The 22731-nt window shown below is 53.1% G+C and overlaps 1 protein-coding gene across 4 annotated transcripts in view; it reads left to right on the top strand.

Annotated features, from left to right (window-relative positions):
• The window catches only part of SYNPO2 (synaptopodin 2), a 162912-nt gene that overhangs the window by 128547 nt on the left and 11634 nt on the right, over positions 1-22731 (top strand). For 3 of the 4 annotated variants that reach the window (XM_081304016.1, XM_081304017.1, XM_081304018.1), the window contains exons 2-4: positions 4447-4598; positions 7832-8385; positions 10684-14240. In XM_081304016.1, coding sequence (XP_081160142.1) covers positions 4447-4598; positions 7832-8385; positions 10684-12920 — 2943 coding nt within the window. In that variant the 3' untranslated portion in view covers positions 12921-14240. Of the gene's footprint in view, positions 1-4446; positions 4599-7831; positions 8386-10683; positions 14241-22731 lie in introns of those variants that run through there. The other variant, XM_081304019.1, reaches the window with a different exon arrangement.

The following is a 22731-nucleotide window of genomic DNA, read 5'->3' as shown; positions in this document are numbered from 1 at the left end:
GGGATCCAGACCCTGCATGGTCCCTAGAAGTCTGACTGGGATCCAGGACCTGTGTGGCTCTTTAGAAGTCTGACAGGGATCCAGGCCCTGCATGGTCCCTAGACGTCTGACTGGGATCCAGGCCCTGCGTGGCCCTTTAGAAGTCTGACAGGGATCCAGGCCCTGCATGGTCCTTTAGAAGTCTGACTGGGATCCAGGACCTGTGTGGCTCTTTAGAAGTCTGACAGGGATCCAGGCCCTGCATGGTCCCTAGAAGTCTGACAGGGATCCAGGCCCTGCATGGTCCTTTAGAAGTCTGACTGGGATCCAGGCCCTGCATGGTCCCTAGAAGTCTGACTGGGATCCAGGCCCTGCATGGTCCCTAGAAGTCTGACTGGGATCCAGGCCCTGCATGGCCCTTTACAAGTCTGACTGGGATCCAGGCTCTGCATGGCCCTTTACAAGTCTGACTGGGATCCAGGCCCTGCATGGTCCTTTAGAAGTCTGACAGGGATCCAGGCCCTGCATGGTCCCTAGAAGTCTGACTGGGATTCAGGCCCTGCGTGGCCCTTTAGAAGTCTGACTGGGATCCAGGCCCTGCATGGTCCCTAGAAGTCTGACTGGGATCCAGGCTCTGCATGGCCCTTTAGAAGTCTGACTGGGATTCAGGCCCTGCATGGTCCCTTAGAAGACTAACTGGGATCCAGGCTCTGCATGGTCCCTTAGAAGACTAACTGGGATCCAGGCTCTGCAGGGTCCCTTAGAAGACGGACTTCCTCATTTGAAACCTTAGTGCTGCAGGTGTTGCTCTTGCTGGCCTCCCAGTGACCATCTGACTGTTGTGCTGTTGACACCTAGCAGAGGCAGTGGGTGAGAGGCTGCTTGTTAAATCGCACTGGTGTGAGGAGGTTCTGCGTAGTGCCTGACGTAGAGAATCGGAGAGCACAGGAGTCCCAGTGAGAGCTCCGGGGCAGCAGAGGAAGCAGGCCCACACAGGAGGCCCTCTTTGGAGACCCCAGGGCTCTCTGAAACTGTCTCCTCTCCCAACTTGCTGGTCCTGAGACTTGTCTGCTGACAGTGACGTGTTGAATCAGCATGACAGTTCATGACAGTTCAAGTCAGCCTCCGTGGAGACCCAATTCAGCACCTTCTCTCTCTCCAGTTCTGGGAGAGGTGCAAAGGAATAAATAATAGCAGAAAAGGAGCTTTCCCGTTGTGCCACAGAATCATTAATATGACTTAATGAGTGCACCCGAACCCTTCTGATCTATTCTGTGAAGTTCAGATAATGTTGAATTTCCCAGAAGTATTAAATTTTGATTTTGTCTTGGTTGCCATAAAATAAATCTTTCCTGGCATTGATCAAAAAGTGATAAGCAATGAAATGCAGTGTTTGGTGGCTGTCTCTCAGTGATGATTGAGTTGAGAGACACTGGACGGGAATGTGACATTATGCAGATAGCAGCTCCTCTCGGTCTGATGTGACAGGTGTGGGATGTGGTCTCTAAGGGATGGTTTGAGGTGAGCCCACCTAGATGTGCCATCAATTCACAGCTTGCAAAAGTTTGAAATATGTTCATCCATAATACTAACTAAATGTTTTCCAATTTTTAAAGACTATGTATACATGATTCTGAAATAGCAAGTGGAAGAAGAGGAACACAACAAAAGCGGCTAGTCTTTGGAGGAACCAGGCTGGGCCTTGTGGCCTCTCCAGCCTCCCTGCCTCCCAACTCTCGGCACCACCTGGCTGGTCTCACACTCCCCAAGTGCCCCCGCTCGCCTTGTTCAGGGGGCTGTGCTAGAGAATTCCGGCTGCTGACGCGGGTGGCTGACGCGGGTGGCAGGGCGCAGACACCTCGATGCCCACTTTCTGCTTCTGTTGTGTGATTGAGGCAGGTGCCCCACGGCCTGTTTCTTGTTCTCCTCTGTGAACGAGGGCTGTGTGGCTGCCAGCATAGCCCTGCTCTCCAGGGGTCCTGCAGGGTGGGTGATACGGCACACAGCACAGAGGCGACTGGTGCTGGGGTGTCACTGGGGGGGAAGGAGAGCCAGCTGGTATTCTTTTTTTTTCCTGGTTCTGGGGACTGAACCTGAAGCCAGCTCTCTACCCACTGAGCTACATCCCCAGACCCTGGGCTCCCGTTCTTCCTCAGCTGTGAAGTTGGCTGGCCGAGGAAGGGCACTAGCGCATCCTCTGAGGAGACCAGTGAGGCAGCGCCCAGTGTCTGCCGGAACCTGGAGGAAGAGAGGCCCACGCCAGGGCCACTCTGGTCACCCATGTATGGACAGGGAGCGTTCCCTCAGGTGGCTCTGTTCAGTTGGGGACTCGCCTGTTTTCCAAGAATCTGTTCTGTGTCCTGCTCTGCAAACACAGGGTGCCACTTAAAACTCAGACACCCACTGCTGCTGAGGGAGCCACGTGGCCGCGGGGCTCTGCCTGTGAAAGTGAGTTTTCTGTTTGCGTCCTGGGACACGGCTCCTTTGAACGAATGATCTTATCCCTCAAAAACATGCTTCATCATCTGAAGTTACTTTACATATAAATTTCAATGAATGAAAAGTGAACAAATAACTACTCCTGATTTACATGTTCATTGTTGGGTATTGTTTTATCCTTGGCTCATGACCAAGTCTATTGTGATCCTGTATCTTAAGTTTTTCATGCAGGGGCTGCAGATTTAGCTCAGTGGTAAAGCATTTGCCTTGAGTGCATGAGGTCCTGAGTTCTTCCCCTGCACCCCCCAAAATAAGTAAATAGGTAAATAAATAAATAAAAATGTCACGCAAAACAAAATAAATATACTGGGCAGTTTAATTGATTGAAAATCAAAATCGGGTGACTATTCTCTTTTTCATTGCCTTTGTCATTTCCTATAGTCTTGAAATAAACTAGTATGTTCTTCCCTGAAAGTATAAGGCCTCTTGTACATTGTCATTAAAGGGTGACCCTCCCCACCCTCCCCTCCTTCCCCTCCCCCCTCCCCCTACCTCTCCCCCACCCTTCCTCCCACTTCTCCCCTCCCCTCCCCCACCACTCCCCTGCCCTCCCTCCCCTCCCCTCCTCCTACCTCTCCCCTCCCTCCCATCCCCCACCCCTCCCCCCCAACCTCTCCCCTGCCCTCCCCTTCCCAACCAGCTAGCCAAATTGCCTTAAACCCCAGAAGTAAACGTCAAATGCAAAAGCTCTTGGAGACGCACACCTCAGGCCTCGGCCAGTCCATGTACTCACCACCAGTGAAACCTCGACAGGAATCAGTGGGCAGCTATCAGAGGTACCCTGAAGTCTGTTTCAGTGCCCAATCAGACACACGGCTGGCTACAAAAACTTCTTCAAGAACTGCCACTTCTCTGGTTCAACCTCTCTGAACTGGGGATCCTGACTTTAATAGCTGGAGGGACCATCCTAGGTGGAAAACATCTAGAATAGCATCCTAAAGTGTCTTAAATTTGAGGTTGTGGCTTGTTTTCTGAGCACCACTAGGCTCGTATAATAAGATGAAATCTAAACACTTTAGGTCACTCTGGCTCCCAGCAGGAAATAGGTGGTGTGCTCCAAGAAGTGGTTGAAGACTGGGTATGCAGGGACTCAAGGCAGCCCCTGGGGGACAAGAAGTGACATGAAGTGCTCAGAATTCAGAGATCAAAAGCAGGCAGCTCATTACCTGGGGCCTGAGGGTGCGAATGGACAGGGAGGGCTACTCTAGCACAGCGGTGGGTGGGAAGGACTGACGGCTACTGGGCTACTGCTCTCACCAGAAGCAGAGCCCTGCAGAGCCAGGGCCAGCAGGCCCAGCAGAGGGAGACCCAGCTTCTCAGTGGCCTGCTCCCTGTGACCACCTGTCACCAGGAGGCAGGGTGCTAGGAGCTCAGCCAGGGTCCACTGTGGGGGAGGGCAGCACTGGACCCTGACCTGGCCTGCAAGACTCCTGCCTCTGGTCCTTGGCACCTGGGAGCTGGTGGGCGCCTGTCGCCTGCTCTCCTCTGCAGTTCTCTTCTCGATCCACCTCCAGCTGCTCTTCCGCGTCCCCCCAGGTCCCCTTTGTTAGAACACGAAGCAGTCCTCCTAGCAGGACTTTCATTAGCAACCAAGTGCTTCCTCTTTCTTGCTGAGATTTGCTGGTTTCTGTCAATCAAGGCTTTCTCTCCTGGACAAACTCCCTGGCTGCATGATCTCCTCCTGGTCCAGAGGTGATTTCACCCTCCGTGCATCTGCACGATCCCCTTCTTGACTGGATGCTCTGTTCTTTGTGTCCTGAGTCACAGTGCCCACCTTCCTTGGCAAGTGGAGGGCTTTTAAATTTTACTTTGATGAGAAGAGGCACTTTTGATTGGGGTAGACAGCCTAGTAGGTCCACAGGTGGCTGACAAGGGAAGAGCCATCTGCAGACGTGGCCTGTCTCCTGCGGGTGGTGGCGTGGTACTCACAGGCTGCAGAGCTGTAAAATGCCTCCTTTTTCTCTCCAGATTCGAAGCCAGAGCAAAGCCTCTGGGGCCGGGCTGTGTGAGGGGGATGAGGTGGTGTCCATCAATGGTAGTGCTTGTGCAGACCTGACCTACCCCGAGGTCATCCAGCTCATGGAGAGCATCACGGACTCCCTACAGATGCTCGTCAAGAGGTATGCCGGTGGGTGGGACTACCTGTCCTCTCCTGCAGCTGGATGGGGACGGTTGAAGCCTCTACTGCATACATGCCCTGGGACCGGTGAAGGACTTGGGTGCTTTGTGGGAGGCCAGCACAATGAAGCAGAAAGGCCAGTGTGCTTGAAAAATGGGAATTCTGTTCAACCGAGCTTTTTGATTAATTGAGAACTAACTTGAAAAATCTTTGGTTCCAGCACTTTGTTGAAAATCTGAGGTATTTTATACTGCTTCCTTAGAAAGCTCAGTATATTGAACATAATTTAATATTTCTTTCCAAGAAAATCTTTTCAGATTTTCTGATGGATCAGGATCACTCTGATCATAATTCCCAGATGAATTTAAAATGTTTACATTGAACCATGGGACTATAAAACATTTCAGAGAAAGAGGATACCTAAGAGAAGCGGGGGAAGCAAGCAGAAAACTTAAAAACCACCAGATTTCTGCTTCTCAAGACCTCCAGTAAAATCAATATTTGGGTATGGTCCAAAGCAGATAATGAAAATTAAGATTTTTAGCTATCAGAGCAAGTCAGTTGTGCATATGGTGTCTCCAAATACTAGTATTCCTCAAAAATGCACAGTAAAAGTTTTAACCATCAAAATTAAAGAACACTGAGGCCAATCACAAAAACTGTCACATCAAATTTTATAGGGTACAATCACAGGACATTCTGTGCTGATTTTGCAATTGAAGCCATGATCATTATAAGGACTCCAGAAAGGACCCTGGCTTCCCCAGAACGGCCTCTGGGAGATGTCGGGGACCTCCTCACAGGATCCCAGAGCCCTCGAGGTTGTGCCTTAACTCTACACAACAATGGCACAGAGCACCCTCCTCTGCAGTCAATCAGTTCAGTGACATTTCTGTATATACAGGCTCATCACAGCCAAAATATGTGACAGCAAAGGAAATCTAGAATATTCTTAGGACCAGATTTGTATTTGCTCATCAAGCTCTGTGTCAAGGCCGTGGACAACACTGATTTATTAAACCTCGTTCACTTGTGGAAGGAACCCAGCAAGAACGTGACCAAGTGCTGTCCAAGCTTGCCATTACCATGTACAAATCTGGGACGTGCCCTGCGACTTCCAGCTCTGCCCCTTATATTCAAAAAAAGGAACAACCTTTTTCACTCGGTTTCCCTCTGAATGTGCTTGCCCCTCCAGGGCCCAATCATCTGGGCCACACTGGTGGTCGGCCAGTCTATTCCTAATCCCTGTTCTGATTGTGATGGCCACTGCTGGGAAAGTCCTTGATGATCCGAAGCTGCTCCTGGGCACGTTTACTTTCAGAAATAGGCAGACTGCTACTTTTAATAACTGGAATTACTGTGATTATTATTTTGCTCTAAAGTATTTTTTAACTTTTTATAAAATACATACTTGATGGAATAAAAAAGGAACTCACATTCAAATCAGCCCAGTGGTAGTTGCCATCATCGCCATGATCACGACCACCACCACCACCACCACCACTCTTTCTGTGGTCTGAGCAGCGATTCCTACCTTAACCATTTCTCTCACTCTTGTCTGCCATCTGTCTCTAGCAGACATGTGTTTGACCTTTTCTGTATGTTTGCCCAGAGGTGGCCAGATAAGACTAATTTTAAACACTCCTTTACCATTAAGTCTGTATTATCTTAAATTTCATTAAAATGATAGAATATTTTTAAAGGAGTCCCTATAACCATGTTGTATAAATTGTGAAATTGGATACCTATGTAGACTGAAGAGAAATTGAAGTCATTAAAATTTAACTTCTCCCTCCCTCCTTCAAACTTTTATGATTTTTCTTCGTGTATATATATCTTGCTTCAGCTACCAAGAAAGGCTAACGTTTACCGGCCCCTGGCCTGGTTCCAGACTCTCAGGCTGGAGGGAATGAAAACCACCTCCTCTCAGCTCCATAGCTGACTGCTAACATCATTCACAGTGACTCAACCTACTTCCACACCAGTCTTTCCTGAATTAAAACTCTCTGGCCCCCTCATATTCCGTTTGATAGAATCCTGCATAAGGATATAATTAAATATTTTTTTAAAGATTTTTTTTAAAAAAATTCTATATCACCAGGGAACTTTTCAGATTTACTTACATAGAGAACGCTGCATTTTTGTTTTTTTGTTTTGGTCACATGCGAAGTTTGGAGTACGTGTTTCGAATGGGTGTGACATTCTGCCACACACTAAGGGAAGTCACAGGCAGAATGCCAGGAGCCTCTTCAGCTGATGGCCCTGCACTGTCAGCCTGCATTTTGAGGGAGGCACAGAGGGGCAGGGACAGCTCCTGTGCTACTTGGAAAAACCTCCCAATGTAAGGAATGAAGGCATTAGCAGCAGCTGCCCTGTGAACCACACTTCCAAAAGCAGTTAGAGTTTAGAGTTTCAGAAGGAGGCTGTGTTTAACTCCTGAACTGACATCCCTTCTTCTCACAGACCCAAATTTGCAAAACCAACTGAAAAAGGGTAAGGTCAAAACCTAAGGGCTGCAGAGAGCAGCTGTGGACTCTTAGCTAAGTGGAGGAGGAGGAGCTTGACTTCAGAGATGCTAAAAGGAAAGTGCTGTAAGAGACCAGCTCAAGTGGAAGGGAATCCATCTCAGATTATAAATACTGGTGACTCAGGGACAGCCTGCTGTGTGTTCTCCTTACACAAGAGTCCTGGGCTGGGTCCACTGATTACCAAACACATATTCCTGAGCTTAGCAAACAGCTTCTCTGTCATTCCTTTCAAGAAAGCACAGCCTCTAAAAGGGTTCCTTGCATCATCAGTCACTTAAGATTGGTCTGAAATTCTTGCTCCTGTTGGGAAAAAAAAAAAAAAAAAACATGGTTGTTTGAGAATACCCACCCTATTTCAGATAAAGGACATTCATATAGCTATTACATATAGCTATATTTTAAAAAATAAAAAATATATATAGCTATTTTTTTATTTTTTTTTAATAAAAGCCGAATTCAAGGAATTGGGGACTATTTAGGTTTGAAAATATTTTGCAAGCATTTTTGTTGTGTTTTAAATGAAAGTTTATTTGGGAGCTCTTTGGTGATACGAACGTGTCGGTGGCTTCAGTTTTCAATACGTTGCCGCTGACATTCAGGAGCAAGTGCTGGGACCCTCATGGTGTACTGGACAGCCCACTGTCCCGAGTTCTTCCTCAGGCCCAGCGCCCCGATCTAACTGTCGGTTCTGTTTCTCTGTACGCAGACCAACCAGTGGAGCAAGTGAGACTTTGGTCTCTAAGCCCGAGAACAAAGCCCTGGAGCATCTCACACTCGAGGGGCACGTGGAAAGTACCTCCCGGCAGGTTCCTCTGGCCACCTGGCCGCAGCGCCGAGAGCAGAGTGGAGCTCTGGCAGCAGCCGACGGAGGGGCTGTCGCCCGCGGGCGCACGGTGGAGCTGCGGCTGAGCCTCCGTCCCCCGCCAGAGCCACCCTCCCTGCCCCCCACCACGGGCCTCGGGGGAGGTCAGCAGCCCCAGGCTCAGTCCCCCGGCCCCTCCCTGGTCCCCTCCGGGAGTCCCTCCCCAGATCCCCTTCCGACCCGGGGGAACGGGCCCGGGCCTCAGACCCCGCCCCCCGGCCCCTCCCCGGTCCCGGCTCCCGCCCCCTCGCCCACCCCGGGGGACGGGCCGTGGCCGCAGACCCCGCCCCCAGGGCTCCCAGCCGCGCGCCCGGACCGTGCCGCCCCGCAGCCCGCAGACGCTCCGCGCCCGGGACCCGACCGCAGCCGCCCGCACCGGCACCGCGCGCGGCACGCGCGTAAGTCCCAGGCCTCCCGCCCCGCGGCGTGGGTCGCCCTGTCTCTCGGCGGCCTTCGGTGCAGCCCCGGAAGGCCGGGAGAGCCGGCGAGGAACGGGACGCGGGCCTCGGAGTGGGGGCGGGACCGCCGGCTGCGCCGAAGCCGGGGAGTTTCCGATCTGGGCAGCCCCGGGGGCGCGGGAGCCGCTGAGAAAGGGCGGTGTCGGCGAGCTGTCTGGGCTCGCTCCGGAGGTTGTAACGGTTCACGTTAAGGTAGCGCCACAAGACGGGAAAGCCGGTGGCCTCTCGAGCTTAGGGTCAGAAACGGCCCAGCGCGCTGCCGGAGCCGCCTTTCAGACCCAGACGGCACCCCGACTTAAAAGTGATCTTCCTTCCCAAGAAACCGTCCTGCAGCTTGATGATGCTGGCAGAATGAGCTTGACAGACAAGGCCATGTGTCTGTCCGGCGGTGACACGATCCGGTCTGGTGCCAGGCTTCGCTGGACTGTGCAGCGTGCCGCGCGCCTTCTAGACACCGCGCAGTCTCCAGGACGGTGCCGGCGAGGAGGGTCCCGGCCCCAGCGCACGGCAGTTAGGCGTGTGTTTTACCCAGGCGTGAGGGCTGAGGGGGAGTGAGGACCAGGGACAGGGCTGGAGTTAGGTGCTAGTACTTGTGTGTGTGTGTGTGTGTGTGTGTGTGTGTGTGTGTGTGTGTGTGTGTGTCCTTTACGATTTTTGGAATTTCAGATGAGGATACAAAGTGGCCAAGGCACTTGCTTGTGTGAATGTTCCACAACAGCAGTGAGCCTCTGCGGAGCGCAGTGCTCCTTTCCGCGCATATTTTTAGCATAACCATTTGTACTTCCTTGGCAAGTGCTGTCCGTCTTCGCTAGGCCGCTGGGCCATCTTCACATTTATAGCATGTTAAATGGGGGCACTGAGACGGTGTCCACATACTTTGGCAGTGACGTTAGCAGCAACTGTGCAACTGTGAGTGTCAGTTTAATAATAAGTTGTATAACGTCGGTCAGGAAGGAACCGCAGGTGGTGATGACCGCGCTCCTAACTTCTCTCCATGAGAAATTTCTTCGCTAGTGAATATGACTTTCTTATAAAATGACTTCCTGGGATTACATTTTATTTTTAAAAAATTAACCATTATATCTATTTCTCTTGTGACAAAAGAGCTAATTTTCAATCATAAAATACCCGTTTTTTCCCCTGAAATTTCCATTTAACTATCTTGATAAATTAATTCTTGTGTATCATATCCATTATCCTTAAAAGTATGATTATAATTAACTGATGCAATAAATTAATTTGACACCATTCACTTTTACATTATAAAAGTGTAAATATGACTTTTTGTTATTTTATAACTATCAAGCTCTTGTTTTAAATGACTTAATCCTGCACCAATTCTTATACCAGTTAAAAGCTCATAGTCTATAATTTTAAAATTTCCCCAAGATTTACTTTTATACTACTGCAATTAAAGCAGTATATTTCCAAAATAGCAAATTCTACAAATTTGGCTAGGTAACTTTGTAGCTAGAGTTTATTACATGTATTTACAGTGACCCAGTATCCTGATTTATGACTAATTATTCAGTATTCGGTCAGAATTTGGAATTTATATTAGTTCAGTAGCTGTCACTGAAAAGAGGGGTGGTTGTCAAAGTAAAAAAAAAAAGAAAAGAAAAGAAAATGAAAACCTAAATATCTAAATTTATTATATTAAAACACTTAGGACAGGTTTTAAATGTTCTTGGGACACATCCTCTCCTTTTTAAGATACTTAAAAACAGTTTAAATTTACATTTTATCTTTTAAATATGGAAGTACAAAGTATATTTTGTTTTTCAGAAAATATTATATTCTTAATTATGTTCTTTTAAATTCTAATTGCATCCCAGTTGCTAACAATTTCTAGCCAGTGTTCTATTGCTAAAGTGTAAGCATGGGTGGGGAGCACAAATGTATGAAACATGTTCTACTCAGCATGTATGAAATGCATTCACGAGAACAGATGGAGCAGGCACTCGAGAGTTATATACCTTCTGTGCCATTACAGAAATATCCATTTTAAAAGAAACAAGGGGCTGGGGTGTAGCTCAGGGTGCTCAGCCTGTGTGTGCCCAGTGTGCCTGAGGCACCAAAAAAGAGAGAGAAGAAGGAGTTGGAGTCTTTCAAAGTACAGCTTCCCTTGGAGGAAGGTCTTGCGCCTTCGCCCCAGGGGTGTAGTTTTTGGGTTGCTGTGGTGTGTTCCTTGAGCTCCTGGGCTCAGAATGATCCTCTGATCCTTCTTCTTTTCCCTAGGGCTCAGGAGGAGTGAGAGCCTGTCAGAAAAACAGGTGAAAGAAGCCAAATCCAAATGCAAGAGTATCGCTCTGCTGCTCACAGACGCCCCCAACCCCAGCTCCAAAGGGGTGCTGATGTTTAAGAAGCGCCGGCGCAGGGCCAGAAAGTACACCTTGGTCAGCTACGGTACTGGGGAGCTCGAGAGGGAGGCAGGCGAGGAGGAGGAGGAGGAGGAGGAAGAGGAGGAGGAGGAGGGCTTGAGGGAGCACCCGTGCGAGCTTGCGTTCCTCCACACCAGTGAGTCAGAGGCGGACGAGGACTTGCTGTCTGACACTGACCACAGCGGGCAGGCTGTGAGCTTCGACTGGGACTCTGGACTGGTGGCCATTGAGAGGAAGCTGGATAGAGGGGATAAAATGGAGATGTTGCCAGACACCACGGGCAAGGGAGCCCTTATGTTTGCCAAGAGGAGGGAGAGAATGGATCAGATCACAGCCCAGAAAGAAGAGGAGCGAGCCGGTGAGCTGGCAGGGAGAGAAGCCGAGGCTGCCCTCGCAGACGGCCTAAGAACCATGGCCTCCTACCACAGCACAGAGGGGCAGTCTGTGAGGGTTCAGAGCTCAGTGAGCAGGAGCTACATCCAGCTGGGCCCGAGTCCCGGCCACGCGCCCCAGCAGAACGGCCTCAGTGGGGGCTCTGTGGCAGCAGAGGCCCAGAGGATGATCCCCATGAACAGAACCGCCAAGCCCTTCCCAGGGTCTGCGAACCCACCAGCAGCCCCCTTCTCCCCCACCCGGAGCATGACAAGTCCCACCTCTGACTTCCCGGCACCTCCACCTTACTCTGCGGTCACTCCTCCGCCGGACGCTTTCTCCAGAGGGGTGTCGAGTCCCGTGGCTGGCCCGGCACAGCCCCCCCCCTGGCCTCAGCCTGCCCCGTGGACCCAGCCAGCCTTCTACGATTCGTCTGAGCGCATAGCTTCCCGGGATGAGAGGATCGCAGTGCCGGCAAAGAGAACAGGAATCCTGCAGGAAGCCAAGAGGAGAAGCACCACCAAGCCCATGTTCACCTTCAAGGAGCCCAAAGTAAACCCGAACCCCGAACTCTTGTCCCTGCTTCAGAATGCAGAGGGCAAACGGGGCACTGGAGCCGGCGGCGACTCGGGGCCCGAGGAGGACTACCTCAGCCTGGGAGCAGAGGCCTGCAATTTCATGCAGAGCCCCTCTGCCAAACAGAAGACCCCCCCTCCTGTCGCCCCCAAGCCCGTGGTCAAGTCTTCCTCCCAGCCAGTCACTCCAGTTTCTCCAGTGTGGGCTCCGGGGGCGGCTCCCAGCCTCCCTCCTGCCTTCCCCACGTCCAGCCCCCCGCAGGGCACTGTGGTCTCCTCCATCAAGGTAGCCCAGCCCTCCTATGCTCCTGCCCGGCCCACGAGTGCGCTGAACCTGGCCGGTCCCTTTAAAGGACCCCCAGCAGCAGTGGCCAGTCAGAACTACACCCCGAAGCCAGCAGCACCCGCACCCCGGGGAGGCGCTGCTCCTTCTGCTGCGGCAGGACCCTCCACCGAGCTGCCCGGAATGAGTGGGAAGGGGGCCCAGCTCTTCGCCAAAAGGCAGTCGAGAATGGAGAAGTACGTGGTGGATTCCGACACCGTGCAGGCTCACGCCACCCGGGCCCAGTCCCCCACGCCGTCCCTCCCAGCCAGCTGGAAGTACTCCTCCAATGTCCGCGCACCGCCTCCTGTGGCCTACAATCCCATCCACTCCCCTTCCTACCCGCTGGCTGCTCTCAAGTCTCAGCCGTCGGCCCCACAGGCTTCCAGAGTGGGCAAGAAGAAGGGCAAGAAGCCCCTCAATGCTCTGGATGTCATGAAGCACCAGCCGTATCAGCTCAACGCATCCTTGTTCACCTTCCAGCCTCCAGGTGCCAAGGATGGCCTCCCCCAGAAGCCGCCCATCAAAGCCAGCCCAGCCCCGGCTGTGAACCAAGCTCCACCTCCCGGGTCGGTCACCATGGGCTCACCCAGGGCCGCGCAGGCTCCCTCTGTGTGCTCCCTGCCAGCCTACGGCTCCCAGCCCTGTCACTTTGCAGAGCCCACCTCGCCAGCCAGCGCGTCCCCAGTGCCTGTGGGCGCCCCCGCCCCTCCCAGGCAGGAGTCAGCCTCCTCGTCTTATTTTGTGGCACCGAGGCCCAAGTTCTCTGCCAAGAAAAGTGGAGTTGCTGTGCAGGTGTGGAAACCATCTATCGTGGAAGAGTAGCCTTGTAGCCACCACCACTGTCCACTAGCTTGAAATGAGTTGTTTGCAGTGTTACTTGAGCCCTGAGAATGCCTAGCAGATCCTCCACTTGCTTAATTTCAGATATGTCACCTCCCAGTCTGGGTCCAAGGAGTCAAAAATCCAACTCAGATTAATTTAGGATATACTTCTTGGCACACTTTAAAAATCTGAATCCCCAAAGAGATATGTGCCAGTACTTGAAGTAAGCAGGACACTTAGGATTTATGCTTTAGCCACAAGAAAGACAGCGGTCAGCTCCTCAAGGTCAGGATACAGCCTTGGTGCTGGGGCAGAGGTGGAGGACACAAGCGCATGTAAGCTGAGACTTCCCTTCTAAGTTGAGCTCAACCTCTTTTGCTAGGTACAGGGAGTGAAGTCTGTCGAGGGTGGGGTGGGCTCTAGGCGGCCCCCTCAGACCCGACTTGGCATTTCAGAAGAGGTGCTAGGGCACGCCAGGCTGCGGGGTTGGGGAGGGGAGGTCTGAGAACTGTTGAGCACTCTTGGACAGACTTCCCTGCTGGGTGTCTGTGCATGCGGTGGCCACTTCAGAAGACTGACCTAGAGTGACAAGGAGAGGGCAGAGAGGGAGACATTCCCAGATGGACTCCTCCCCTCCCAGTTGCTGAAGGGCCAGGCATGTCCATCTCCAATTGCCCATGAAGGCGCAGGTGGTTTTTCTGGGCTGAGACAGGTGGCAGAGAGCAGGGCAGGAAATAGCTCGAGAAGTAGGGGCAGGTGCCTGCAGAGCCACACCGTGGGGACCCAAGGGTCCCTGGCTTGAGCAGGAGGCGCTCCCCTGCAGGATACTCAGGGTGAGCCCCAGCATGGCCACGCAGACCTCTGTGCCCTGTGCTCTGGGGGAGGGCTTTGCTGCTGCTCACAGCTGTCCTGGCACCTCCACTTTCCTCCTCTGTGATGGACCAGGGTTTGCAGGCAAGGTCGCCTCGTAAGTGTGGATGGCCACACCAGGCCTTGTCCCCCTGGCCACCAGGTTGACAATGGCACTGAGAGTAGACCCCAGAGCTTTCCAGACCTGAGTGTGACCATCCACGGAAAGTATTCAAAAAGAGGTGTGCAGACAGCTACACGCAGGTATGCAGATGGTAGGTGTGAGAAAGGCCCAAGGAGAACGTCACTCTGTGTGGGGGGACGCTCAGAGACCTCTCGCAGAGACCCTCGTGGCTGGAGGGCACGCAGCACCACCCACCCTCTGAAAGCTCTCTGCTCCTGTCCTTTTCCTGTGGTCACTGTGCATCACTGTTGTTTCATTGTCCTATTAAAATATCACTGTCCTCTTTATCTGCTCATTGTACATACTTTTAGAAATCTGCCTTGTTGAGTTATCCTGACGTCACTTCTCAGATATTTCTTTCGTAGTGTCTGAACTTCCTTTGAGTGAGTGTCCATTTCTTCACAGACTGTAAGACTGCGAGCCTCAGCTGTTTCTACCACGTACATTAAGAGGAGAATTAAGCAAATGCCGACGACGGGACTGATTCCTCCGTTTAGTTTTTTCTCTGTAAAACCTGCCATTGTGTTTGGTGGCAATACAACCACAGGAAGTGGGCCTAGGATTTGCCTTTTCATGAAAGCAATCAGGAAGATGAGTGTAGGATAGAGGGGAAAGCAATCTACCCCTTACATAACACAGCCCTTTCTGTTCTGTGTCCCTGTTGGGTGCTGTGTGTTTTGCATTGTTTTCTAATAGAACAACCCAAAGAGCCTTCGCAAGGTGTAGCAGGAAAGGAACTTATTCTCCTCTTTGAGTGCTTACCTAGATCTTTCTAACTGCATACTTACCTAGATCACTCTTTTTTAAAACAAAATATTCACTTTTTAGTTGTAGTTGAACACAATACCTTTTTAAAAAAAAAAAAATTTTTTAATGTGGTGCTGAGGATCAAACCCATGTGCTAGGCAAGTACTCTACCGCTGAACCACAACCCCAGCCCAAACTGAGTGCTTACCTAGCCTCTGAAGCATGGCAAAAGTTAGAGGAAATATGTGGACCACACTGACCGTCAATTTGAGATCGGTCAGAAGTGTCCCAGATGATCGTCTTCCCAGTTGTCTAGAGCTGTGGTGCACAGGAATGAGAAGTGTTTGGGTCCCGTTTCCTGTTGGACAGGTGGCAGTCTGCAGAGCTACTGTTGCAGTTGATGACTAAGGGCGGCTAACATGCCTGTGTGTTCTTGTCCTCTGGGGACAGGCTTCCCAGAAAGCACCCAGGAGTTTGCCGGCTCACAGCTGAAGCATCCGGTTTCCATCCTGGTAGTGGGGGGCTTATCTTGGATCAGACTTTATAGGAGAAAGGTGGAAATTCTGCGGGATGATGCACGCAGCAGAGTTTGACTTCTCTGGAGAACACAGGAGGGAGAGAGATTTCCTTTCCCTCTTCTCCCACTGGGCCTGTGTGGCCAGGTCCTGGAGGGCTGGAGGGCTGGACTCCAGCCGAGCCACCCTTGGGGGCCACTCTGCAGCCTGCAGCCGCTCTCTGTGGTGTGGAGGTTGGTTGATTGGTTGGTGGGGGCTGAGGTCTGGGAGGCATCATCCTGGCTCTTGGTTAGCTTGGTGGCCAGGCAGAGTGCCCAGGCCTGGTTGTCAGCGCAGTAGCCGCACTCCTAAGAGCGTACGGCATCACATGAGGAGCTGTAGTGCCACCTCAAAGAACCCTCTGTGCAGGTGACAGGGCACTGGGCTGTACCATGCCGATAGCGGGCGACTGACTGCAGGGCTTTGGGCAAAGGCTCTTCCTGTGGGCTTCCCTAGCACGACCTCCGGCGTCTCCTCCAGGCGGGCGGGTTGTGCAGAAGGGGCAGGAGGCTGCTGCTCGTCCTGTGAAGTGCATACGGCTGGTTGCAGGGCCAGGCTGGGAGTCTGAGCGAGGTTGCCACTTGGCCTTAGAACATTCAGTTCTGTTTCTCACATCTCCATAGTGGACCCACTGTGCGCTGGAAGCAGCACCTCTGCCCTTGGACCAGCCACTGACAGCGTGAAGCCCGCACCTAGAGCACTTTGGCCATTCCAGAGCGTGGAAAGCCACGCGCATCAGAGATCTAGTAAGATGCTTAACGATCCCGTGACCAACTCCCATTCTGCACCAACTCTACACTTAATCCTCACTGGGCGCGGACCTTTTGATCCCAGCTGAGCTGTTCTGGTCCATGCCGACCACCTCCCCGGCAGTCCGATGCTCTAGAGCAAGACCCACATCTGCAGTGTCACTAACAGTGTCCCACACTTAAGCGGGTGGACCAATGTCTGTGGGAGCCTTTCCTGCTTGCCACGGCTGAGGGTCCTCCTCCGCCGGTGGGCACGTCACAGGCGCTGTCCACGCAGCTCTCAGAGGCAGAAGACGAGAGCGTCTGCCCTGGGGGCCGATCGCAAAGGCCCTGCTGCCTGCAGCTTCTCAGTTGTACCCCCAGAGAACCTGCGAGCTCCCCTTCCAAGGGCGAGTTTCTGAATCGGCACCCAGGCACCAGCAGCCGTCAGAAGGGTCTGCGGTGGGGCATCAGGGAAGCGTGGACCGAGAGGCTGCGGCTCCAATCCCTCTGAGGGAGGTGCAGTGCCCTGCCCCTGCCCTCCCAGAGCCAGGCGGTGGGCTCGCGCTAAGATGTGTTTGAAAGTTCATGAGAAAAGCATGTAAATGCCAAGAACCCACACTGCTTTCCCAGAAATAGTGACCTCACTGGGGTCCTGTCCCCATGTCACTGGACTCTGGGGGACACAGACTCCAGCAACACTTCAGAGCTGCCAATGGAGTCGACAAGTGTTCTGGGAAAATGCAGAGCAGGGATTCTCCTCCCGACTCTCGGGTGGCCTGGGGTGCAGCAGCTGGTAGACCCCACAGGGCCCACAGAGCAGGCAGAGGGCCATGCAGTCACCCCTCAGCACCAGCCCCAGGAGCCTTGAATTAGAACCATCGTCTCCCAGTGCTACCTGGTAGTCAGTTTCTTAAATTTTAAGAACTTGTGTTTCTGTGGTGTGTGTATTTGTACACTAACGTAGCATTTGGAAATCGTGGAACTACTCAGAGGCAACTGAAGGAAGAAGAATTTAATTAGGTCCCCACATCTGGCCTAACACTTGCTTATCCATGTGAGACTCTGGGTCCCCCCAGCACATCAACAAGTAAGCCCAGTCCTGTCAGGTATTCCTCAGACTCCTGGCTTTATGGACAGCTCCCCACCAGGAGGGTGCCCTGCCACAGCCTGTGGCTCAAGCCGTCTTTTCCCTATGGATACACCCCATTTCTCAGATTTTCGTTTTGTTGAAAGCTCCTCGTGCTTGTGAGAGTCCCTTGTCTTGAGGTGTTTATCTGCAGTGTGTGCCCACGCATGGGGGTGCACATTCAGGGCAGCTGGCAGGGCCCTCTCAGCCCCTTCCTCCCCTGGGTGCTGTGCAGAGTGATGGCTGGGTCGGGGCTGCCTGGGAGAGCCTGCTTTCCCACTCTGCTGCGAGGTGGTTCGTGGAAAACCTTGCTGCCCCGTAGCTGGCCCTGGGCTGGGAGGAAGGTCCACACGAGGATGAAGCTGTGCCGGAGCATTGGTCTGGCACTTCCTTCAGGGGTCTCGGGTGTATTTAGCTGGGGAATTACTGTTTCCAGGTCACGGGTGCGAGTCAGGGTGCACAGTGAGGGGAGCCTGGTGCCTTCAGATGACCTGGGCCCCAGGCAAAGGTGGGAAGAGGGAGGGGAGCTAAAGTGCCCGCCTGGTGCCAGGAAGTGGGCCGATCACTGCCCTTAGGCTGCAGTGATGGAGACCCCAGCCAAGCAAACCTCAGGGCTGAGTGCCTTTCAGGAAGGACTCTCTTGACCAGGGGTCTTACGGGACAGGCCATCCTCAGCCCCACCTCAGGACACAGATGGGACTCCACCACACCAGGGCTGGGTGCCCGGCCCAGGAGAGGAGGGTATGAGGAGCCACATCTCAGCTTCTCCTGCAGCGAGGTGTTCCCCACCTCATCTGGAGCTCGCGGCCAGATGGCTCATTCAGCAGCCGCCAAGCTGCAGCAGTGGGCTCGGGGTGGGTGTGTGGCCTCCCTGCCCATGAGTCCTGCAGAACTGGGACCCGCTGCCCGAGCCCGCTCAACTGTGGAGCCTGTCTGCACAGGCCCAAGGTTTGGCCTTGTCCAGTCACTTTGGGAAAGGATCAGTCACAAAGCCAGAGGTGAAATCCAAGTGAGTCTGTGTGAACCCCCGGGTTCTCCCATTTTCTAATTTTGGGATGAACAGGGATCTTTGGGACATAAAAGGAGGGGCTCCCCGACTGTGTCACTCGGGGGCTTCCTTACCAGTGGTGAGTCAGCACTGAGCCTAGTCTGCTCCAAAGCCACCCTGACCCCAGGCGTTTCCACAGGGATCATCCCTGACAGGGGACCTTCAGTGTCCAGCATTTCGAGGCTCACACTGCCCACAGTAGCCCCTGGGACCTGGGAGCCGCCCTGGGTGTGCCAGGCAGCAGAGCCCCTGGGGTTCCCCACACTCTTTCCCCCAGAGACTCCAGCCAGGGTGCACTGACAACCCATGCTCTCCCAGGCCTCATCGCTACTTTGAAAACACCTCCACAGGCACCAGTGGCCTAGATCCCGAGTGTGGGTCCTGCCAGCACTGGCTCCAGGAGCCAGGAGGCCGCAGGCTAGTTGTGAGGCCACGTGTGCCCACAGAGCATGGCTGCCTGCACCAGGAGCAGAGCCACCCGGTGGGAGACAGGTGCCTCTGAGCCCTCTGCAAGCTTTGGCCACGTTAGAGCACCAGTGGCCTGAGGACTTCCAGATGGGGAAGCGCAAGTGGAGGAGAACCAGGGGCCATTCTGAGCCAGGAGGCTGAGACTCACCACTCAGTGGTCCAGCCACAGCGCCCTGACCACCAGGGTACCCCAGCTCTCGTGATGCAGTGGACGTGGGTCACAGTGGAGGCAGTTGCTCACCAGAGGCAAACAGCAAACAAGTCTCAGAGTTGACAATTATGTCACCTTCTAAACAAAAGTGATAAGTCATTGAAAAAGCCTAGAGTTCCGCAGTTCCCAGGGACAGACACACATGAACAGGGCGCATCGGGGAGAGCTGCAGGTTTCGTTTCCATGGGCCTCTCTGCTGACTTCACAGTCCAGGAGGAGAAGGTCCGCATTTCCTGGTTTCCCTGGGTGGATATTCACTTCGACACCCACCGCTGCCAGCAGCCAGCACCAGGGCCAGCTAGCATATCATCAGGGCCTGGCTGATTCGCACCAGGCAGAGTAGGGAAAGACAAGATCCTCGAAGTCTGATAACAATATTGAGAAAAGATGTCTCCACATTTATAAACTTAAAAACAGCTATGATTTGATTTGGGGGAATTGAAAGATAACCACTTCTTCCCTGAGCTGTTCACGACTGGGTGAGAGAAGCTCGCACCTTCCCAGCACAGAGGCATTCCCAATGGTTAGGAGCAGGCTGTGGCCACACCAGGCCCCAGCAGAGCCTGCGCCCCAGCCAGAACTACACTCCAGCCACCCCTGCACCCAGCCATTTGTCCCCCAGCCACAACTGCCTCCAGACAGGCCTGCATTCCAGACACCCCTGCACCCAGCCATGCCTGCCCCCCAGCCAGGCCTGCATGCCAGCCACCCCTGCAGCCAGCCACCCCTGCCCCCCAGCCAGGCCTGCACCCCAGGCACCCCTGCACCCAGCCACCCCTGCCCCCCAGCCAGGCCTGCATGCCAGCCACCCCTGCCCCCCAGCCAGGCCTGCATGCCAGCCACCCCTGCACCCAGCCACCCCTGCACCCAGCCAGGCCTGCACCCCAGACACTCCTGCACCCAGACACCCCGGCACCAAACCATACTTGTACCCCAGCAAAGCCTGTGCCCCACATACCCCTGAACCCAGCCACCCCTGCACCCCAAAGGCCCTTCTCCCCGCCAGTCCTTCTTCCAGCCGCTCCTGTGCCCTGGCCAGGCCTGCCTCCTGCTAATTGGGAGATGTGAAACAAACCACCCGGTAACTCAGCTCTGAAGTGAAAGGTGCTGCAGGGCAAGTCCTCAGCACCTTAGGTGTGGATGTCACCCTGCAGTGCCCCCACCAAAGAGCTGCTGTTCCAAAAGCTTCCAAGGAGGAAAATGGTGACTAAATCAGTTCTTTTGTGGTCTCTGTTAGCATGGTCTCCAGGTTAAGGGACCTGCCACAACTAAGGGGCAGCAGAAGCAGTGCCTGTGGGCGCTGATGCCAGCATCAGGGCTCTGCTCTCGGGAGTGTGGCAGCTGGAAGCCCCACCCGGCTTCCCTGCGTCCTGGGATCTACAGCAGTTGGCACGCACAGCTGCCCCATCCCTGCCTCCAGCTCCGCCCTAGGACAAAGGGTCAGCAACCTGGCCTGCGCAGAGTAACTGATCCCCTTGCCTGAGGAATACAGTCCCTCTCCAAAAATGGAAAGGGTGAAACCTCGGTTGGCCCAGAGCACCCCCCCCCCCAGGGCAAAAGGCGAGGACAGTTCTCAGAAGCCCAGTGACCCATGTGGTGAGGAACCTGACATTCCAGCTGCCTTTCAGGCCCAGGGGATTTTTGTGGCTTTTCTGATACTTCTAGAATCTTCTAGGATGCTTCTGAGTCAGAAGCAGAGGTCAAGGCTGATCTTGAGAAAAAAAGTCAAAACAGCTGAGTTCTGGAAGCTTTGTCTGAATCCAAAGTAACTTTGTTTCAAATACAATTAAATCGATACAGTTTAGTTTTTCTTTTGTGACCTTTAGTTACATTAAAAAACAACAACAAACAGGTCCTCTCTGCGCAGGGCTTGCTTTCTTCTCTGAGGACGTCTTGGACTCCTGGGGCCGTCCTCAAAATGACTGCAGCGCTGAGTTAAGGCTTCCAAGTGAGGTTTAGGGTGGGGGTTTGGCTTCTGGCTGTTTTTAACCACCCTGGGGTCTGTTGAGGGTGGCACGACCCTGCGCTCTGTGCTCCTGTTCGCCAAATGGTGCTCATGGCAATTCTTCATGCCAGCCCCGTGGGAGTTGGCATCTTTTGAAACCTGTTATGAAACGCCCACTGACCCGTCCCAGCTCTTGGTGGGCGAGGGCACTGAGCAAAGTCAGGCCAGTGTGTAGGAACTGCCGGCTTCGCGCTTCCGCGGCAGAGGGCTCCCTTTCCTGCAGCATGCTCCTTCCGGGCAAGCTGCCACCTTCAGTGTTTCCACCAGTTTTCCCGTTTTCATTCCCAGCAGGACGATTGGGTCCCTGCAGGCCTCAGAAGTGCTAGCTGCATCTGTGACACACACGGGGTGACCTGCTGCCCCGCTCGGGTCTCTTGGTCAGCTTTGCCCTTTAAAGCCTGGCATTTTCCTGCTGGTGGGCAGGGACACCAGGCCTGTAAGTGCCGGTGCTCCTGTCTGGGTCCTATCTGGGTGCTGCAGGGAGGGCTGGCCTGGTGGTTCAGCGGCCAGCGCCGCCCTGGAGGCCACAGCCAGTTCTCGAGCTGCAGGTGCTTCCTGGTGGCATTCCAACTCGCTGTGTTTGAATATGGCCTGGGGATGTGATTTTAGCTGACCCTGGGCCTCTGATCAGATGAGATAACCCTCTTATCACCTGGATACAGGACTGTCCCAAGTTCCATTTTTTTTTTGCTTATCTCTGGGAAAAGCCCTCCTACGCCTCCTGGCCCCGGGGACCTAGAGCCTGTTATCACTCATCAGAAATGTTCTTACTCTTAACTAACTTGGCAGTAATAAAACATCCTTATCATAGGATCTAGGCTAAAGGGAAATTTTGAAGCACTTTGAATGCTGATTAACTTTTAAAAACAAAAAAGCAAGTGTAACTATGAAATGACCACAAGTAAAAGAAAGTTCCCACACTTTGAGCACCACAGGGAAATACCCAGCTCCTAGGAGGGGCAGGGTGGGCCCTCCTGTGGCAGCTCTGACCAGCTTGCTTTCAAACCTGCACCCAGAGCCAAGAAGAGGGTGCTGTGTCTATAAACCCAGCAATATGAGGCCGTTTGACCTCTTGGCAGTGGCAGAGAAAAGACAAGAGAGGGCTGGGGTCTACAGGAGAGAGAGTGAGGGAGCCCTGGTTCCTGATCACTGGTCTGCTGATGTCTTTAAAGGACTTACCTGCGTTTTCCTGAACAATTATGAAAGAGGCACGGTTAAGGATGAGGACCCAAATGCTCCGATACCTTAGGCTTATTCACAATAAATTTTGTGAATTATTTTACTTGTCAACAAACAAACAAATTAAGGACAAAACTGGGGAAACGGCCATGAAGGGGGGAGCTGTACCCGCTGTTGGAGCGTCTGTTGGTTCTTCAGAGGCTCAAGCCAGCCTGGGAGGAGCTGAGTGGCTCTGGGGTCCCCAGGAGGATTCTCTGCATTTCTAAGGCCCTGTGTTTTGTTGTGTCCGGAAGTTTTCACTTGAGGCTAAAACTGCAGGTCAGGAGGTCCAGAGGGTCGAGGTGGGTGAGGTATTTGTTGCTAATTCTCCAGGTTTCTATAAATTGGTTGACACATTTGAATGTTGGGACTGAAGGTAACTAACCTGATTAGCACTTGGAGTAGTCAGCAGCACCTGACATCCTGTCGACGGAGGCAGACTTGGGGCGCATGGAGCTGTGTGGTGGGTGTGTGGCCGCAGAGTGATTACCTGGCTGGTAATCACACCTGGCAGTTCTGTGAGACTCCTGGGAAGCTGTGCCAACGGACAACAGCTGTAGTGACAGCTAGTGCCAGGCCAAAATCAAATATTTGTTCTCTAATTTTTAAAATTAAACAAGCAGACCAGCGTTCTTCATCCCCTTGTGCATTAATGACAGGCTGTAAGTAC

This window comes from Spermophilus citellus (assembly GCF_964194105.1).
Source record: "Spermophilus citellus genome assembly, chromosome: 8".
Lineage (NCBI taxonomy): Eukaryota > Metazoa > Chordata > Mammalia > Rodentia > Sciuridae > Spermophilus > Spermophilus citellus.
This window is presented reverse-complemented; position numbering and strand designations above follow the sequence as displayed.